The 19,242-nt window shown below is 54.6% G+C and overlaps 1 protein-coding gene across 4 annotated transcripts in view; it reads right to left on the bottom strand.

Moving 5' to 3' along the window:
- The window catches only part of MACF1 (microtubule actin crosslinking factor 1), a 185,693-nt gene that overhangs the window by 75,616 nt on the left and 90,835 nt on the right, over positions 1-19,242 (bottom strand). For 3 of the 4 annotated variants that reach the window (XM_070764906.1, XM_070764907.1, XM_070764908.1), the window contains exons 36-47: positions 12,283-17,373; positions 11,364-11,513; positions 10,309-10,524; positions 9,233-9,382; positions 7,955-8,149; positions 5,736-5,894; positions 4,989-5,222; positions 4,430-4,636; positions 2,821-3,357; positions 1,636-1,812; positions 893-1,016; positions 351-559 (exon numbers count right to left, since the gene is read on the bottom strand). In XM_070764906.1, the coding sequence (XP_070621007.1) occupies positions 351-559; positions 893-1,016; positions 1,636-1,812; positions 2,821-3,357; positions 4,430-4,636; positions 4,989-5,222; positions 5,736-5,894; positions 7,955-8,149; positions 9,233-9,382; positions 10,309-10,524; positions 11,364-11,513; positions 12,283-17,373 (7,449 nt within the window). The remainder of the gene's footprint in view (positions 1-350; positions 560-892; positions 1,017-1,635; positions 1,813-2,820; positions 3,358-4,429; positions 4,637-4,988; positions 5,223-5,735; positions 5,895-7,954; positions 8,150-9,232; positions 9,383-10,308; positions 10,525-11,363; positions 11,514-12,282; positions 17,374-19,242) is intronic. The other variant, XM_070764909.1, reaches the window with a different exon arrangement.

Below are 19,242 nucleotides of genomic sequence, written 5' to 3'. Positions count from 1 at the left end.
AGCCTCCCACCCCCAAGAAGCTGCCCCCCGTGCCTGGAAGTCTCTGCCACAGGTTTTGCGGCTTCAGGTTCAGAGATCCCACAAAGCCACAGGGCTCCACGAGACAAACCCACAACAGGGAAACATTCTGCAGCAATGGAGCCAGCGCATCGGCCACTGCGGAGTCACCTTCAGCTCCACCACGGGCCACAAAGTACAGAAAACCTTTGTAGTGATAGCAGCATCTATGGTCCAATCATTTTCCAAATTGGATTTGGATAAAATTAACAAGGATAAAGACGAGGAGACTTTCCAGCCTTCAAACAACCTGCCATCTTTTTAAAATCCTGGACCAAGGCGAAATATCTTACTGTGTTTTTCGAAAGTGCCTCCTGGATGGACATGGAGGAGAAGGCAGAGAGGGGCCCCTGTTGGAGGGCTTCCTCAATCTCCGCCATGGCCTGAAGGAGGCTGTCCAGCGCCTCTTGGACACTCTGGGATTGAGCAATGGACTTCTGCAAAAGATCCGAGCGCTCGGCCATCCGACACGAAAGGCTCTGGAATCGGCTCATGATGGAATCTGTGCAGGAATCAGAAATTAAAATGGCCCCAGAGATCCAGAGGTCTGGAGTCAAAACACTGAAGACTCTGCCCCCTTATAAGCAACTCTGGAGGTGGGCTCGGCCAGAAGGGATTTAAGGCCATACATGTCAATGCAGTCTTGGAGCAAGGCCTGGAGAGCCAATATTTCAAGGATCTTCTTCCCTCCTCACTATAATGCCTGCCCAGCCCCCCAGCCCCCCAGCCCCCCTCAACCGTTGGTCATGTTGAATTATAGACTAGCAGAGTTGGAGTGCGCCAGGGTGGAACACTGTCCTTAGACCTCCGACCCCCCCTCGTGCGCCAGGTTTACCTGTGGTCTGCTGGATGCCTCTGTGGTCAGGGACTGGGGCTTCCCGTATTTCCAAGAGGGACCGAGCGGCTTCTTCGAGCCTTTCTACAGGCACCTGATGCTCTGCCAGGTCCTCCTGCAGGTGCTGTCAGAAGGAACCAAACGGAGCCAGGGATCAAGGCACGAAGGAGCTACAGAACCCAACGTCTATAGAAGAAGGTTCTGGGGCTCAGGCCCAGGCGGAACCCCACAGGTGGGCTGCTAAGGGGGAAGGGAGACGTGTGCTCGCCCCCGTGGCTCTGAGTGCTGGCAGAGTCCAGCACAATTCTGCCAAGGCACCTGGGCAGGTAGCGGAATCACGTGTGGACATGCAGGTGTGCCCATGTGTGTCCGCACGATTTTGCTACCTGCCCAGGTGCAGTGGCATAATTGTGCTGGACTCTGCTAGCACTCAGAGCCCCGGGGGCGAGCACACCTCTCCCTTAGCAGCCCACCTGTGCAGACCCCCCCCCTCAGAAAGGTGTGGCCTGACACACTCATTCCCGGCTTTCCTTCACCTGCGAGTGGGGGGCCATTCTGGAGCCCTCCGTTCTATAGAGCAGGGAAAGGAAGAGGCCCACTCCCAACTGAGGCCCCTCCCCTCGCCCCCAGCCCCAAAGGCCTCGCAGATCAAAATGATGCCGGCAGGTGGAGGTGTGGCCCAACCTTTTCTTAGCTAAGCTACAAGTAAAAAGTCCGCAGAGTCAGTGTCCCTGCTTGCTTACTTTGGCACTGGCCAGCTGCCTTTGCAAAACGGCCGGGTCAGAGGAGATGGGCTCCAGCAGAAGGCGGGTCACAGCCTCTTCGCTCTGCTGCAGCCACGACCGGAGAGACCCCGCTACATCCTGGAAGTGCTGAGAGCGGTCAAGCAGGAGGCTCAGGTGGAGGCCGACGGCAGCGCACTGCAAGCAGGAGAAAAGACTGCGTGGGACTCTTCACACACACACACACGCAACACTTTTTGTGTGTTTCCAGGGAAAAAGAATTTTATTAAAGATTATAATTACAACAGTAAAAATTAATACTAACTGAGAAAAAAAGAATAAAAACAAAAAGGTGCAGAGAGAAAAAAGAAAAAGAAATGAAATTTCCTGTCTAGTAATTTATCACCTCTTAAAAGACAACAAACAATCTTTTCTTCCCATCTTCCATCTCTTAACTATAAACAAACTCAAAAAATTTCTGTTTGCGGCTGCTGCAGCTTGGACAGCTTTTGCAAGCTGATTTCCACGGCCACCAATTGAGGGCCCTAATTCGGTTCTCTGTGGGGTTTGCCGATAAGGTCCCTCTTCTTCACCGTCCCTCCAAGGCAGTTCTGACCTAGTTTTGACTGAACCAGGTCCCCCGGCCAAAGGGATTCTGAATTCCCCGTGGAGCGCTGGGAACTCCATGTCACCTTGGTGGTTGGCCACACCCCTCTCTTCCTATCCAGTAAATTTCTGATGGTAGAATTATGAAGACCGATTTCAGCCAAAAAGAGGCCCACAGATCCCTGGGTGTTGTTCAGTTGTTGTTGTTTTAGGTCTCCTGACACAGTTATGTGACCAAGCATGCCAAGACTCTCAGGTTTGTGTAGTGAGAACTTAACTGTGGTGGACTTTGTTTTATAAGGTGAGTTTGAGGCAAAGTAGAATGACCATTCAATGAAACAACTGGCCCCAGTTCTCCTTTCAATCAGACAGGAGGCCAATACTTTTCCACAACCACAATTATTCTAACAACTAGCCTGGCTTTGAGGATGTCAACCTCTCAGCATCACGTTGTCGTCATGTGACATATCACAACTCTCCCCCCCCCCCCTCACTAAACCAGGAGTAGGCATGGACAGCGCATGATGCATCTGACCCGCACGCTGCAACCTGGGGGCAGCTCCGAGAGGTCAGCCCTGTCCTTGCAAAGGTCCCCTGTACCTTGGAGTGGAGGGTGCCGTATCGCCGGTTGGCATCTTCCAGTTTGCTCCTCACTAAGGTGCCGGTGGCCGATATCTCGGGAGACGGCTCCCCCCCGCTTGCGGCAGCCACCACCTTCTCCGCCTCCAGCACCTTCTGCCCCGACATGGTGACGAAGCGCAAGTCTCCCTTGTGGGAAATCACGTCTTCGGAGAAGCTGCTCTGGCGGAGGAGGGCGGGCGGGAGGGACTCGAGGGCCCCGTCCCCTGCGCACATCTTCTCCAGGTCCTGCTCGGCCTGGTCCAGCCAGGCTGCAAACTCCTGGTGGTCGCGCAGGAACTTCTTCAGCTCATCCCAGAGGGTCTGCGCCTCCTTGAGCTGCGCCTCCGTCTGGGACAGGGCAGCCGCGTACTGGCCCTTCAGCTCCTCCAGCCCTCGTTGCAGGCGCTGCTTCTCCTCCAGGGTCAAGCTGTCACTTTGTTTGTCCAGGAAACCCTGGGCTGACTGGGTGGCCAGAATGACATCTTGCTGGTGAGAAAGGAGCTCCTGGTGGTGGGCCTGGAAAGGAAACATCGCACATCAAGAGCACATCGAAACCAAGCTACCAATGGGAAGTTCAAGGCCAGGGAGAGAAGTCTCTGGTTCTCATAGTTGTCCCCGGTTTGACTCGTTCCTTCCCAACCTGAACCCAAGATTCTATACGTGCTCCATGCATATACGCAGGAATGTGTCCATGGCTGCTTCCGAACAACCTGGAATGGAGCAGAATACGAACAGACAGGGGGTGCCAATCAATCCCACTGACCCGTCAGGAGGGACACTTGGAGCCAGACGTCACAATCACCTCAGTGATCTGCAGCCTGCCCCAAACTGTCCACTAATCCAGACAGCGGCAGCACTTTGACCCGCGTTCAAGAAGGAACCACGGCCAAGGACGGCCGCTGTGAACCACGGCCAAGGACGGCCGCTGTGAGAGCGCGAGGGCTGGTGGGGCTGCAATGGATTCATTGCTCTGAGAGAGACTCCCAGGCCAGTTAAGAGGGGCGAAGAAGAGCCCTTTGGGAAAGCTCTGGGACAAAAGGTCCAAGTCTCGGACTCTTGCACACCTCAAAAGATTTAGATTGGGTTTCCAGAAAAGGGCTGGGATGCCTTCACGGTGAGGGTTAGAGCCAAGGCATCGCAAATCTACACCAGGGATGTCAAATGCAAGGCCTGGGGGACAGATCTGGCCCACGGAGTACGTAGATCTGCCCTGGAAACGGTGAAGGACCGGCCTGCAGTGATTCTGCCGGTGAAAACGGAGCTCCCGACTGCGGCCCTCCCGAGCCCCATTTGCCCTGGCAGAGGCCTGCAGGAGGCCGTTGCAGCCGAAAACAGAGTTCAGGGGCCTGGTTTTGCTGGCAGAGTGGTGGGCCCCTCCACAGGTGCCCCTGACGGGAGTGATGTCGAGCTGCCCACACCCACCCTGCCCCTCCCCCCGAAGTCAACCACAGCCCTGATGTGGCCCTCAGTGGAATCGCGTTTGATGCCCCTGATCTGCACAGACTGGGAGACAGGGACGGAAAATGACGCGACACCAACAGGTTCATAGCCAAGCCAGGATGGTCACCCAGCGAAGCGATGCACCAACCTTCAAACTCGTGTAGTGCAAGTCCAGATTCTCTTCAACCCTCTCCAAAGAATGGCTGTCGGGTACATCCTGGGCTCTTCCACCGATGTTCTCCACCGACCACAATTTGCCTTCTGTGGCCCCCCTGGTCTTCTTCACTGATGCCACCCATTGCAGGAGGGATTCGACCTTTCTCTGGTTTTCCTCAAAGTCTTTAATCGCTCTGACCTGGGAACAGATGTTGGAGGGAAGACCCCAAGTAGCAAAACTCCCTGGATACGAATCGACTGCTGCGGCTGGAGGGGGCGGCTTTGGACTGGCTGGGCAGCAAGGACACGGCAGGAATCGCTTCCTGCCATGGTAGTTTTGACAGACTCTGCCACAATCGGATAACATATATTTATATAATTGCACCCCCCCCACACTAAAAATCTTGTGACTGAACGAGACGCAGAGGTGGAGGAGGAGGGGCCCCCTCTCCCCCATCTCCTCCTCAGGGCAGACCCCGCCCCAGCCTCCCTAGCAGGGGGTCTTCTGGCAACGAAAGGGCCGAGATTCCCCAGCCGCAGTCCTGTCCTACCTTTTCTGTCTGTTGTTGCTTCACGGAGGTCACGGCGCTCTCCAGCTCCTTCTGGGCGGCCTCCACCCGCTCCTGCAGAGACAGGTACTGGCCCTGGGCCCGACGGAGCTTCTCTTGCAGGGCGGCCGTCTCTCCAGCCGGCAGCTGCAGTCGGTTCTCCTCCAGGAAGCCCTCGGCCGCCTTCAGGACGCTGGAGAAGGAGGCAGCCCGGCCGTGGAGGCTCCGGCGCAGGTCCTGGAGAAGAGCAAGCAGAGTCTTGGCAAAGTCTCCCTCCCTCCCAATCGCCTTTGCCAACAGGCTCAGCCAAAAAGGTTTGGTCACCCCATCAAGCAGACCAGGCCAGAAAACCCATTTCTACTTTGATTGAGATTGGCTACAATCACCAAATCTGGCAGGTCCGACTGAGCCGTGTCTCCTCCCCCCCTTTTATGCTCCTCTGAATCAGGGGGGGCCCTGCCTAAGCCACGCCCACCTATTACGCGGTAGTTCTGGGCCTGAAAAATCCTTCCGCCCGCTTTGGCCAAGGGTCAGCTCCTGCCTGGCTGCAACTTCCCACAGGCGCGAACTTCGACCCCTGGCTGGGGGGTTCTGGGAGGTGAAGTTCACCCATCTTAAAGTTGCCCAGGTCGAAGTCTCGATGGTCCCCACATGGAGCGCATGATGCTCCCCCCGCAGACCTGCCAGGCACCAGGAAGGGCCCCCCGCGTCCTTCACCCCGGGGCCTTCTGGAGGCCGCCCCATGCTTACGGTCACGTCTTTCTGGCCGTGTTCCAGGATGGAGAGGTCTTCTCCCGACGCCCCGGCTGTGGCCGCCTGGGATCCCTGCAGCTGGGCCTCTGCCCGGTCCATCCAGGCGCACATGTCCTGCAGCTTGTGGTCTCGGAGGGCTTGTTGCTCCTGCAGCGTCTACACGGCAAGAGGGGGGTTTTAGAAAGGGAGCCGGAGTCTGTGGAGTCTTACCACTTAAACAAATAAGAAACAAACACGGTCAGAGAAAACGTCCAACAGAGAAACAGAAGTGGATGGAGGACAAGACGCACTGTCCGTCTCCTGCCCCCGCTTGCTCGCCTGCACCGTCCCTCTTCCAGGCCAATCTTACCAGTATGACTCAACTCATACGGTGGGGGTGGGGGTGGGTGGGGAAGAAACGGAAGGAGGCCACCGGACGCTTCTCACCAGCCCAAGTCAATTTTCCTTTGCACCACTGCAGTGACCCCCAAGAGGCCATTCCACAGGCAGCCCTGTGTCTGTGAGTGATTGTGGGGGGTGGACGTGTGGGGGGGTGGAGGAGAGCAAGGAGGGAGAGGTTCCACATACACAGGCGTCTCTGGGGCAGCCTTCCCCAACCAGCAGTCTCCAGCGGTCTTGGATCCCAACTCTGACCGTCCAGACTGGCTGGAGGTGGTGGGAGTTGCGGCCTAGCCTGCTGGGAGGGCGCTGGGCTGGGGGAGGCTGCTCTGGGCACAGAGTAAGGAGATTGAGCATGATGTGTGTGACCCTGGGCCCTCCTCCTGTCCAGCTTGGCCCCTTCGGATCCTGGGGCCAAAGGAGCTGTCCTGCTTTCTCTGGCAGCCTTAAGCCAAACCACAGAAGCCGCAGGGCAACGAGATCTTCTGCACTAGGGACGAGAGACATTCAATCTGAAAAGGCAAAGCACACTGGTTAGTACACACAGAGACAAGAGGCGGAAGAGCACAGGGGGACAGAGGCCACTGCTCCACAAGAGCCCCTGCCCTCGAGGGAGGGGGAGGGGCAGCAGCCGGAACAGGAGGAAGGGGGCAGCGCAGGGGCCAGGGAGGCTGTGCGGAAACCCAGAAGCTCCTCCGGGCTCACAAGGAAGAGCCAAAAAGAGGGTGCGGGTCATCTGAGCAGGGAAAGACCCCCTCGGCCAACTGCAGCCTTGGCAAAAGTTATCCCCACCCCCACATCCCCTGCATGCAAGTATACACACACACACACACAATTAATGTCAAAACCTAGCCACCCCTGTGTCCCTACCAAAAACAGGGATGCTGCTATTTCTTTTCACAGAGAATCTTTCATAAAGTTACGCAATTTGAGCCCTGGGATTAAAGTTTTTAGACCCCCATGAGGATCCATTGGCTCCTTTAAAGGGAAAAATAGTCACTTCATATCTTCCTACATAGAAGCAGTGCAGGATAAGAGCAGGACACTGCTGGGTTGGTTTTAAATATTTACAGGTATTTTGATAAAGTATTTTCCAGTTTATTTGGAGATTTGTGTCTAAGCAATAATTCCACTACAATCATTGAGTGAACTTTGAGACACTGAATTTTAAATTATTTCAGTGCATAAATTTTTCAGTAGAGAAAACTCTGCATTTGGAGCAAAATCCAATACTTTAACGGGAAGAAATCTTCTCCAATGATTTGCTCACTAAATAATAATAATAATAATAATAATAATAATAATAATAATAATAATAATAATAACTTATTAGATTTGTACGCAGCCCCTCTCCGAGGACTCAGAGCAGAGTTACTTCTCTGCTGATGTTGCCCACGACTGCATGGGCATTTTGCAAAGGCTCCGGCCACTCTTGGGGTCACGCTCTGCCTGCCTCTCCTCCCAGCCCTCTAGACCGGGGCCGTCAAAGGCCTGGACCCTGGGTCGGATGCTATGTCCATGCCCGATTGGGTGAGAGTGGGGAAAAGTCCCAATACGCCATGTGATGACGCTGCGACCCCTGGCTCTAGACCTTTGGCCTGCCTGCCTTGCCCGAGACAGTCGGTCAGCAGGGCCAGGAGAAGGGGTCCTTCCTGTCCCGAACTCGTTCAATGCTCTGAATGAGACTAAAGGTCCTGCAATGCCCAGCAGGAGCACCACTGCTTCGTCCAGAGTGAAAGCCACACGTGCAGACACAGCCACAAGCCCCCGGGGGCAGCCCAGGAGAGGGCAGTCCCACCCGCCATCTCCTCCATCAGCTCTCCTGGCTGGAGACAGACCTGCAGGACCTCCGTGTGGGCGGTCACTCTCTCGGACAACTCCCGGAAAGACCTCTGCAGCGCATTCAGCAGCCTCAGCAACTGTCCGCTTTGCTCAGTGCTCAGGTCTTGCGCGTGCTCAGAAATGAAGAGCTGGACATTCGAGGCCATCTCATCAAGCCGAGCTTCCATCTCCGCCAGGGGCTTGGCCAGTTCCTGGACATTCCGAGAGAGAGCAGAAAGAGAAACCGTCAGCAAGTCAAACTATCCTGAGGCCGGGCAGGAATTGCTCAAGAAACCGTATTACAGCATCATCGGAGATCCGGCTCACTTCCTGCCATAAGACCAAACATTTCAATGGCCCAGTGCTGCATTTTTTGGTTGTAGCCAATGAAAAGCCACCTTCTCACAGCTTTTCTTACAGCCACCAGGGGAAAGAGAAGGAACCATGGGACCCAGGGCTGCTCCCTTTTGCCCAAAGGAAACTAAGCTCTGATTTGCTGCACTGCCTTTGAGCTCTTTCCACAGGGGAGGGAAGCCAGGTCTGTCTAACAGTGGTGGGCCAAAACAAGCCCCCTCCCCTCTCCCCCTTTTCATGAAAGTCCACCCATCCAGCATGAACCTGTGATCAAACTCTTGGAAGGAAACTTTTTTCCAGTCCCCATGTCCAGAGTCTGCAGAATTCGTCCCCATAGAGGGTGACAACCCAAACAAGTCCCTGCAGATGGTGATGGGCCCTGGGCCAAAGCAATGTTTATAAATGCAAACCCATGGGTGATAGGTTGCTAGCCATCGTTTGTCCATCCCTCACCCCCTCCCACGGACAGGCCAAGTTGCCAGGAGCGGGGGGGGGGGGAGAGTTTCATCCTAGGGACGGAAGACAGACCAGGGTGAGTCCAGGTTTTGTGGAGAAGAACAAGGGAACCGGCCCCAAAATCCCCATGACTTTCTTGCCTGGAAAGGCACAGGGCGACCCCCAAGTATCCGAAAGGCAATTCTGGCCCTTGGATGCCTGCCCCCAAAGGCCCACGGCCTTCCCCTGGGAGGTCACCCCCCAGCAGACCCTCCAAGGGCATTGGGAGGTCAAGTGCACCGCTAGAAGAGCCCAGGGGCTTCCTCCCTCCAGCACCTTGTGGTCTTCTGCAAGCTCAACCAGCTCACAGGAGAATGAATGATGGCGAGGGGGGGTGTGTTCATGAAATATCCCCTCCGCCTATTCTTCCCCACCCACCCACCCTCCCCCAAAGCGCATTGTTCTCTTGCAGACCAATGCCTGGACGCGGCTGTTGCTATGGCTACCTTGCAGCGCTGAAGGTGAGGGGTCCAGCAGCCGGCCTCAGTCCCGGCACCGGGTTCAAGGCCGTTGAGTTGGTGGGTGGTCTCTGCCACCCACTTCAGCAGCCCCTGCAATTCGCCACGGAGTTCGCCGTGCCGGGCCTGGGTTTTGGCCTCAGAATAAAAAGAGAACAGAGCATTAAACCGCCATGTAAACACAAAGGCAAAACAAGGTTAGCGGAAGGCATCAACTCCAGCAAACACCAGTCACGCTGTCACGATATGGGACAATTCTGAAATGAAATTAAGGCCCTGTTCCCGCAAGGGGGTCCTCCCACACCCACATCCTAAGAAAGGGCAGAAGACCAACGGAAGACAAGAGACGGGGACTTTTCTCCAAACCCTTTTGACACACGGGCAGGAAGGGGCCAGAAAGTGGGAGACCATATATGTCCATACTGCTCAAGGAAGTGAAGGGAACCCACAAAGGACCCACCCTAGGTCTGAAGGAAGGAAACATTCCCATGGAATCCTTTCTTCTGCACAAAGTTGAAGGTTCTGACCACAAAATGAAATGGATTGTCCACCAGTGTTGCTTCCTAAGTGGAGTTTGATTTCACAGAAGTTGGATTTACTTGGAGTTATATTCTGCTGTTTAAGTGTTCCTTTTATTATTTTTTTGAGCAGTATATAATATAAAAAAAATTGCCAAATAAGTACTGCCCAGCTCACATCTGGCATGTACACGTGTGCCATTTCCTGGTACCAAAATGCCACGAATGAAAGACAGCATCCGTGTCCTACTGCAGGCAGTGAACTTCAACAGCCACTTCTTACTTTAGGAACTAAAGGGCAGCAAATGTGACCGCAACGGGGCCTCCAAACCCCAGCTGACTTTGTGAGGTTGGGCTCCAAACGCCCCTTTTGGTTTATGGGGAACATTTCCCAGACCAGCTGCCCTGTGTCCCGTGTGAAGAAAACCCCCCACCTGGAATCACCACCTCCTTTCGCTTCCACAGAGTTTGAGTGCCAGAAATGTCCGGCCTGTGAGCAACTGTCCCCACCCGGAATGTGTTTGGCCCTTGAAGAAGGCAAGATACCTTTCCTGCTCCGGCTGCAGTGCGGAGGTCCAGCAGCCAGGCAGCCAGGGCGTCTCTGACGGAGCCAAAAGACTTCCCAAGATTCTTGGCGTCCGTCTCCAAAGCCCTCAGCAGTTGCTCGGGGACCTCCCGAGGAGAGCTGGCCACCAGCCCCTGCACAGCTCCCAGATCCTGAGTCACAGGCGCCGACAGGTCCTTCAGTTCCCCATCCAAGGCCTAAGGCGAAGAGGATGCTGTTAGCCTAAGCCAAGCCCACTGCTTTCCAAGTCTGGAATAAACCCCTGCCTGCCCATTCCAGGTCAGCCCAACCCTGGCCAAGCAGAAGACCCACCCCTGGGGCCCTGGCAGCTTCACTGTCCGGGCATTGACCTCCACTGGAAGCCAACAGCTGGATTCTAGAAGGGTTCTGCTCTCCACGGAGCTTCTCTTGCCAGGGCTGAAGGGCAGTTCAATGCAATTAGAGGAGGCTGGACTTCACTCAGGTCTGTAGGAATCCGAAGGCCCAATGTGACTTTTGTAGCCTTCCCTCCACCACTTTCCTTTTGGGAGAAGGGCGTTGCACATTATAAATGGGCTTCAAAGGTATCCAAAGCCTTTTGGACCAAGTGCACAAACAAGGCAGGAAGCAACTCCATTCTCCCAGTCCAGGGGTAGGAGGCAAAGTGGGCTCTTCTATGACTTGTGGACTTCAACTCCCAGAACTCCTGAGCCAATCATGCTAGCTCAGGAATTCTGGGAGTTGAAGTCCACAAGTCATAGAAGAGCCACCACGATGGCCTTGGGGCCCATGTGCGAGAGCCCTTCCACATTCAAGAAGGGCAAAGGCCTTAAGCCCGGGGGGAGAAGGAAGCGCCAGGAAGAGGCTCGGCTGGGCTCCTCCACCCCTCTCCCCCTGGGCCAGGTGTAGGAGGGAGGGGGGCGAGCGCAGGCAGGGATGCCAAATCCCGCAGTCCCAGCCGCCCTGTGGACCCCGTTCCCTGACCTGGGCCCCCTCGCAGGCCTGGCACATGAATCACGGGGCCCCCTCCCCAGAGGTCAGGGCCCACTCCTCTTACCTCGGCCTGGCGAAGCATCTCCTGCAGCGCTGGGAGGCCCCGCCCCGCCAGCTGCACCCTCTGCAGGCGCATCTCAATGCTGCGCACTCTGGAGAGGAGCGCCACCAGCCTTTCATCGAGGTTCAGGCAGAGCCACTTGCTCAACGGGGCCTGGAAGAGGAGGAGAGGGTGGGCAGGAGGGGCACGGACGGAGACACTGGCCTCTCTCCTCTCTGACCCTTCGCCCTCCCTTGCATTCCTGCACTATACGGCCATCTTTCTAAATATGCCTGAGTTTCTTTTTAAGTTAAAGATCGTTTTTCCAAAACGCTAGCAAACATTTCTCTGTCCTCACCTTCTTAAACCCTCTGCCACAATGTTTACCTGTCCCCATCAAATATTCCAACATTGTATTAAACTGGGTTTTGTATTCGGCCACATGAGGTTCTGTATAAGGTTTAAGCCTTTAGCTGCAATATTGTTCAATGTAAACATTTGAGTGCCGACGTTTCCATTTATGCTGGATAAATTGACAACACTGATTGACTGTGTACAACCTGGTTAGCTGCCCCATGGATTTAGATCCAGGCAGGAGGCAGCAAGTGAATATAATTAAATAAGTAATGAAACAAAGCAACTATAAAGCTGCACAGTTCAAGGAGGAGACGGTGGGATTTGTCCCTGTAGTTTTCTGGGCGAGATTTCAGAAGAGGTTTTCCACGGCCTGCTAGAAAGGGACTGGCGCAAACTCACCCATTTGGGCCTAAGGCGGGTCTAGAACCCCAGCGCTCCCCAGGTCCGAGCCAGGTCCCTTCACCACTATCTACAGTGGCTTTCGGAGAACTTTCCCTAGGTGTCCATTTTGTCCTTCATAAATACACTAGTTGTCTAGTTAACTTATGAGCTATGCATGAGCAGCCGTAAGATTCCAACTACCTACCTTGGTGGATGTGGAAACATCTGGACCTTTCTCTTCTTCAGCAACGTTCCCGACGTCTCTGTTTGCTTCTGATTCCTTTTCCGAATCCTCCTTTTTGCTTTCTGGAAACTCCCCATCATGCAGCATTTGTCCCCCTGGTCCAACAATGTCCCCGTCCGGCCTCGACTCTTCTCCTCCTGAGGAGGTGGGCAGCTCTTTACGGTCAAGGGTGTCCTCTTTTCCAAGCCCTTCTTTGACCCCGGTTTCTTCTGTTATGAGCGATGTCACTGGGGAAGAAGACCTCAACTTGTCCCCTAATCCTTTTCCCTCCTTCTGAACATCTTCTGATTTGGACTCAGGAGGCCCAAAGAATTCTGTGTGCTTGGGTCCCTGGTCTTCTGCGCTAGAAGGTTCTTCCCCCTTTTTAAGCGATGTTTGTTCTTCTGTGGCATCTGCTGAAGAATCCCTGTCCAGTCTGGTCTTTTGTGCCTCTCTCTTGGGGGCAAGGCTCTCTTCTTCAGCCCCAACATGCTGCTGCTCTTTCCCGCCCGCCTGAGGGTCCTGGCTTTGACCTCCACCTCCTTTAAGTGGGCTCGTTGCCCCACCAGGGGGACTTTCCCACAAGGGCTCTGCAGTGCTGGGGATGGACTCCACCTTGGTTCTTCTTGTCGTGGGGGTGTCGCTGGGGGCTGGTGAGGGGCTGCTTTGTTTCTTAATCTTTTTTGCTTTCTTCTTCTTCTTCGTGGTTTTTGAGTCAACACTTTCCAAAGTGCTGAGTTCATGAGCTTTCAATTCTGAACCTTGGCTTGGCAGCTCCATTCTGCCGTCCGTGAGCAATTTGTGGTCAGCCTGCTTGTTGGACCCAATCTCGGCAGAGCCTTGGAGATGCCCACCACCGCTTTCCTTCTGTTGTTGAGTTGCAGGGCTGCGTTCTCGGGATGCCTGACCCTCTACGGAGTCCACGTGTGGGGTTCTATCAGCTATTTCAAGGCCACGGGATCCACAAGCATTTTCTTCTGGCTGAAAGACCTTTTCTCTTTGCTCCTGGTCTCCATTCATGGTGCTACTGTCCACGGGGGAAGTTCCTTCCGGAAGCTTTTCAGCCTCTTGATTTGTCTGTGTTTCTAGCCTTTCTTTAGAAAATTCTTTCTTCCTCAACTTATTTTTCTTTTTGCTATTTTTTTTCTGGGTCTTTACCCTCAGGTTTTCAACTGGGTCCAACATGAAGGCCAGCTCAGGGGCCGGTTTGTTCTCCTCTAAAAACCGACTGAACGAGCTGTCCGCAGTTGGGACGGCAGAAGGGGAAGTCGGTCCCTCCCCCTCCCCCTCCCCACTTGCCTTCAATGAAGCCGTGGGAGCTTCGGCAGAAGTGCCGGAGTCCGTTGCTTCAGGCGGCACCACCGGCTCTTCACCACCAGGGCAGTTGTGACTGGCCAATGTTCCAGGCTTTGGGGCATCGGTTTGCGGCAACCTCTGGGGCTCTGGGCCTTTGTGGCCTTCTAAGCCATGTCTCCATTTATGGGTGACGAGATCAGGTGCTTGAATTGCACTGGCTAGTTTGGGGGTGACCAAGCCTTTTTCCGTGGCCTCTGTCAAAGTTACCCGCTTTCCACTCACAGCACTAACAATCCCTCCGCCCCGAACCTGATTGACAGCAATGATTTTAGCTGTCTCTTCATCCAGAACCTCTTTCTCCAGAGCAGATGCCAAGGACAGCCTTTGGCCAGTAGAAGTCTCCAGGATGCCACCTGTGTCTGCCTGAGCCTGCAGCAACCTCAGAGCAAGGGTGGTGTCCACTCTGCCACGTTTGACTGCCTGAGAACCCAACAAGACCTTCCCAGTCCCCTCATCTTTGACCTCTTGAAAGGGGAGGACTTCTAAGTATCTGTGCCCTGACTCAACGTCAATCTTGCTCCTTCTGACCAATTCTGAATGTGGCACCAATCTGCAGCTACCTGGATAAAGAATCGCTTCCTTCATTTCAGAGGAGACGGCTGCTTGTTCCATAACTGGTTTGGACATCAGCCCTTTCTTAACAGCCTCAGCCAACGTAATGTTCTGGCCCAAACCAGGGTCAAATATGCTGCCAGTGGAGGCTTGGATTTCTTGAACTTTCCTTTGAAAATCTGAACTGATCAATCCAAGGGATACGGCTGGAGGTAAGGACACGGGTTTGTTCGTTTCAGGATGAATGGAACGGTGAAGACATATCTCCTCTGCCCTTCGGAGGTCTCGGTAGAGGTTTCCATCAATCAATTCATGCTCCAAAGCATCGTCCACGCAGAGCCTCATGCCCGTCTTGTGGTGGAGGATGCCTCCGCTGGCTATCTGCTTGGTGAGGAGTCCGAAGGCCTTTTCCTCACTCAGACGCCCCCTTTGCACAGCCTGGGCGACCGTGAGGGGCTCACGGGTTTTAGGATCCAAGACACCTCCTACTTCAGCCTGCAAAGCAATGAGTTTTTCTTTCACTGTCTCTTCAGCACATTTGCCCTTAAATGCTTTCTCCAGCTTCTGAAGGTTTTCCTGACCGGAATTGGGTATCAGGCCAAGGTTGGAAGCCAAAGTGACGGACATTTTTTTACCACGCTTGAAATCAACAATTCCTCCAGTCGCCACTTGTGCCTCCAAGATTCTGGTGGCAGTTTCTGTGTCCAACAGCCCAAACTCAGATGCCTCCTTGATGGAGTGAATGCTTTTGCTCCATGGGTCAATAACACCACTTATGGCTTGATCTGCAGCCAACACTTTCTGGAGAAGGTTCTCATCCATCAGCCCTGCACTGACCACTTCTTCAGTGGTTAGTGACTCAGAGGTCCCTGCATCAAAGAAGCCCCTGAACATCTCCATCTCACCCATCACTTTCATGGCCGTGTGGCTGGGCACAGCTCCGCAGGCCACGGCCTCGTCCAGGAGCATTTTCTTCCCTGTCGGCTCATGAATGACGCCCCCTTCTTGCAGCTGCGTTAACAGCAGGGTCAGAGCGCTGCCTCCTGCAGGTGGTTTTGGCGACACGGAAGTGGCGCTTGGAGAGATGGGAACAACGCTTTTGTCGGTGGCCAACTGGTCCCTTTCAATATGTCCATCCACAGGGTCCCCTTCGGCTTCAATAAAAAGGCCATCTCTTGATCCATTCTGCACTTTCCCCATGCTTGACCAGTTGGTAGCCTCTGGCCTCCTATCTGCTGCTATTACTTCCTTTTCTAAAATGTGAGGTTTTCCCATCTTTTCCAAAGTGTCAGCAGTCAAATCTCTTTGTCTGACCTCATGTCCCCCCGCTTCTCTTCCTTGCTCTTCCAATGTCGTCCTTTCCTCTTCTGATAGTTCTTTTTCAAGCTTGACCTCTTCATTCCTGGTCTCCCTTTCACAATCGGACTTGCAAAATCCCTGCAGCTCCACACGACTGTTGTTCTGCATCTGCACCAGACCTTGCTCTCTTCTGGAGCCTCCCAACTCTCCTCCCAGGCCTCCTGCAAGATCAGCCACCGTCTCTTCTTCCTTCACATTCACAAGTTCACTGATGTCTCCAATATTCAATCGGATGATTTTGCTCGGTAGAGAAATGTGGGGCTGCGGTTTCTGTTCCTGTGTGTTTTCTGATGCAGGTGAATTAAGGCTGAGTTCCTCTACAATTATTTCATCGTGGCATCCAGGGTCTTCAATTGTGGCCCCCCTGCCAACACCCTCACGCCGTTCTTGGGGCTGCGTCTTGCTAGCTCCTAAAAGGTCAATGCTGGAGCCATTTTGTTTTGCTGGCACCAGGATTCCGGACAGGCTACTTAACTCTCCATCCACCAGAAGCACTCTCTCACCGTTGTGGATGTTCACGTAGCTGTGGCTCATCAAGTAGAGCAGCCTCTTTTCTTCTTCCCAGCTGCTTCGGGGGCCCTCCTTCCCTTCCCCAGGACCCGCTGGTTGGGCAGGGGGAGAGCTTTTGCCCTGGAAGTTGCCGGAGGGGTCAGGAGGGGCCCCCTCCTCTGGGATGAAGTCAGGGAGGCAAGTGGACTGTAATGTTTGGGCAACATCTTCACTCAGGATTCCACAGTCAACAGCTTCCTTCCAGGGAAAGAGTTCGTTCGTCTCCGCTTTAAAAAGTGCTTTGATGTTTTGCCTGCCTCTCAAAATGTCATCAGCCAGCTCAGAGGTCAGGACCCCTTGCTCCAGGGAATCCCTAACAGGCACGACCTCCCCGGACTCAGGCCTCACGAGCCCCATGAACGAACGGAGGGATTCCAGGACCATCACCGCCAGCCGTGATGTCACCAGGCCTCCCTCGATTGCCTTCTGTAGGGAAACCCTCTCTCCGGCCAGCGTGTCCACAATGCCTCCGGTCTGCAGTTGTCTGACCAGGAGATCGTGAGCCCATTCTTGTTCAATTAAATGATCTCTCCCAGCTTCCTCCACAGTGACCTTGCAATGGCCTCCTAGCGATTCCCGTGTCCCTTCCTCTTCCGCCACTCCTTCAGGACCTGCGCGGAGGGTGCAGGGGTCTGGGCCCGACTGGGAGCTCGCCCTCCCACCTGGCGCCTGTTTTACTGGGAGCAGCTTCAGCCCTGTCTCCGGGTGGGCGACACACTGACGCATCAGGTCATCAAAGGTCACTTTCTCAGCTGAGTCTGGGTCAGCCAAAGCCTCTTGGCAAGAGTTCAAACGAGATGCCAACGCCTGGTGGAAGTGGCTGGTCATGAGGCCTTTCTGAAGAGCCTCTTCCAGACCAATTTGCTCGTGGCTGGACGGATGGATAAAGCTTCCAGTGAGGAGCTGTGCTTGGGCCATCCTGAGCCCAGTATCTTCACTGATGACTCCGGTTTCAATGGCAGCAACGACAGGATGGAAGGGGCTGCCTTGGGGTGGCATGTTGTTGATCATCTGGACAGCCTCCTGCACTTGCTCCAAACGCTGGAAGGTCTTGCCATCTATGATGCCCGTTGTTAGGCCTTCGGGCAGCGAGAGCCTTTCCCGGGCGTTGGGAACCATCAGGCCAGCGGTGACCACCTGGGCTTCCAGGAGGACAAGGCCCGTTTCTTGGTCCAGGAGGCCTTTCTGCATGGCGTCAGGGACAGAGAAGACTTCCATGGTGCCCAGGTCAAGCACTCCGGCCACAGCCTCACTTCCCTGGGGGGGAAAGAGAGAGAGAGAGAAATCAGAGCCACAGCCCTAGTGGACCCATAAGTGCAGCCCAGTCCAAGATGTCTCAGTCGTCTGAAGCGCGAGGACCACTGGACTAGAGAGCAGCTGTTAATTAGGTTGCTGATATACATACGTTGTGGGACAATTTTGATCTTGCAAATTGTTTTCAGTGTGGAGCTCAATCTAGCCAGGGAGGTGAGGCCCCACTGAGACATTTCGGACACCCAGCAAGAGCAGCAAAGCAGCAGCGGGGGGGAGGTAGGGGGTTTCTTGCAGCCACTTTCCCCGGGGGAGGAAGACAGAGGAAAGGGGGGAGAAGAATCCTGCCCAGAACCACGGCCATGCACTCCCAGAGCCCCCTTTGCGCACAGGGGGAGACAGGCAGCACAGAAGGACCACAACACAGACCACCCAGGGGGTTCTAGGAAGGGGGAGCAGGAGAAAGCAGGCGGCTCCCAAAGGGGCAACGTCCCTTCGCCTGGCTTGGGAGGGGCAGCCTAGAGGAAAGGAGGCCACTTAGCGCTTTCTGCCATCCCAACACGACTTTCTTAATTTCAAGACACGGCAGCTCTTCCAAAGTGGGAATCTGGGAAAACCTAAACCGCGTGAAGCTTGGGAGAAGTTATTTTGGAGCAGTGGAAAGAGCCGGGCCAGCAACCCAGAGACCAGAAGGCCCGGTCCTTCTCTGGCCACTGCCCCTCCGGCTCATCCCAACCCACCTGACAGGTTTCTGGGAGTCAAGGGGAGGAGGGAGCACTCTGCACTGTCTCTTGAGTGGCATGAAATATTTTATTTGAATTGATGAGCCACCCAATTCCGAGGGACAATGAAGCCACACATCAAATACAGTGAATACACACGTGTGGTTTGCCCTTGGAGGACCAGATTTCCATCTCACCGTTAACCATCTTCCCAGCTGTGAGGGGATGTGTTTCAATCTTATGGGAATTGGGCCTAAGGCCACGGCACGTCCACTTCCAGAAGAGGCCTCTCATGGAAAGGCTGCGTTTCCTCCGTCTAGCACAGTGGTTCTCAACCTGGGGGTCAGGACCCCTTTGGGGGCTGACCGACCATTTCACAGGGGCTGCCTAGGACCATGGCAAGAAAGACAAATTTCCCCTGGTGTTGAGGAACTAAAGCTTCTATTCTGGCGCCTTGGGACGTGTCTTTACCATCCGACCAATCAGGCGTTGACAGTGGGGGTGTCCCTCGGACCTTCCTGCCAACCAGCTTCAAGCTCTGTTGGGAGAATTGGTGCTAGACTTATGGTTGGGGGTCACCACAACACGAGGAACTGTATTAAGGGCTCACGGCATTAGAAAGGTTGGGAACCACTGGCATAGCAGGTCAGCAGTAACGGAAGAGAGAATCCGTGGATCTTTACACCTTGGACGCTTTGGGCCATCACGACGACAGGTCCAGGGGTGAGAAAGCTGCAGGGCCCCAGAGATTCTTCCCTTGAACCCAGAACCGCCCCCAGGGTGGCCCTTCTCCTGCTCCCTGGGCCAAGCGAACCGCAAAGGCCTTTTAGGGCTGCTACCGCCACAGCCACGACTCCAGACATGCGTGGTCAGGTATTAGGACAAGGGGGAAAGAGGAGGAGGAGGAGGAGGAGGGGCGTCAAAAGGCGTCTTACTTACCCGAGTCGGGGGCTTTGCAGTTAGAGACCGAGCCTTTGGGGAGCAGCTCAGCCGTGTGTGGCGCACACAGTGTGAAAGCTGGGGGTTAGCGTCCGGCATGCGACTGTTTGGTTTGCACAAAAGTAGAGAGAACACCCACACAAGGCCCAACCCCCACGACGGCCCCAGATGTGTTTGGTGCAAACTCCAGGAAGGTTAGTTTTTCAAAAACAAC

The sequence above is a fragment of the Erythrolamprus reginae genome, chromosome 11 (assembly GCF_031021105.1).
Source record: "Erythrolamprus reginae isolate rEryReg1 chromosome 11, rEryReg1.hap1, whole genome shotgun sequence".
In the NCBI taxonomy this organism is placed as follows: Eukaryota; Metazoa; Chordata; class Lepidosauria; order Squamata; family Dipsadidae; genus Erythrolamprus; species Erythrolamprus reginae.
This window is presented reverse-complemented; position numbering and strand designations above follow the sequence as displayed.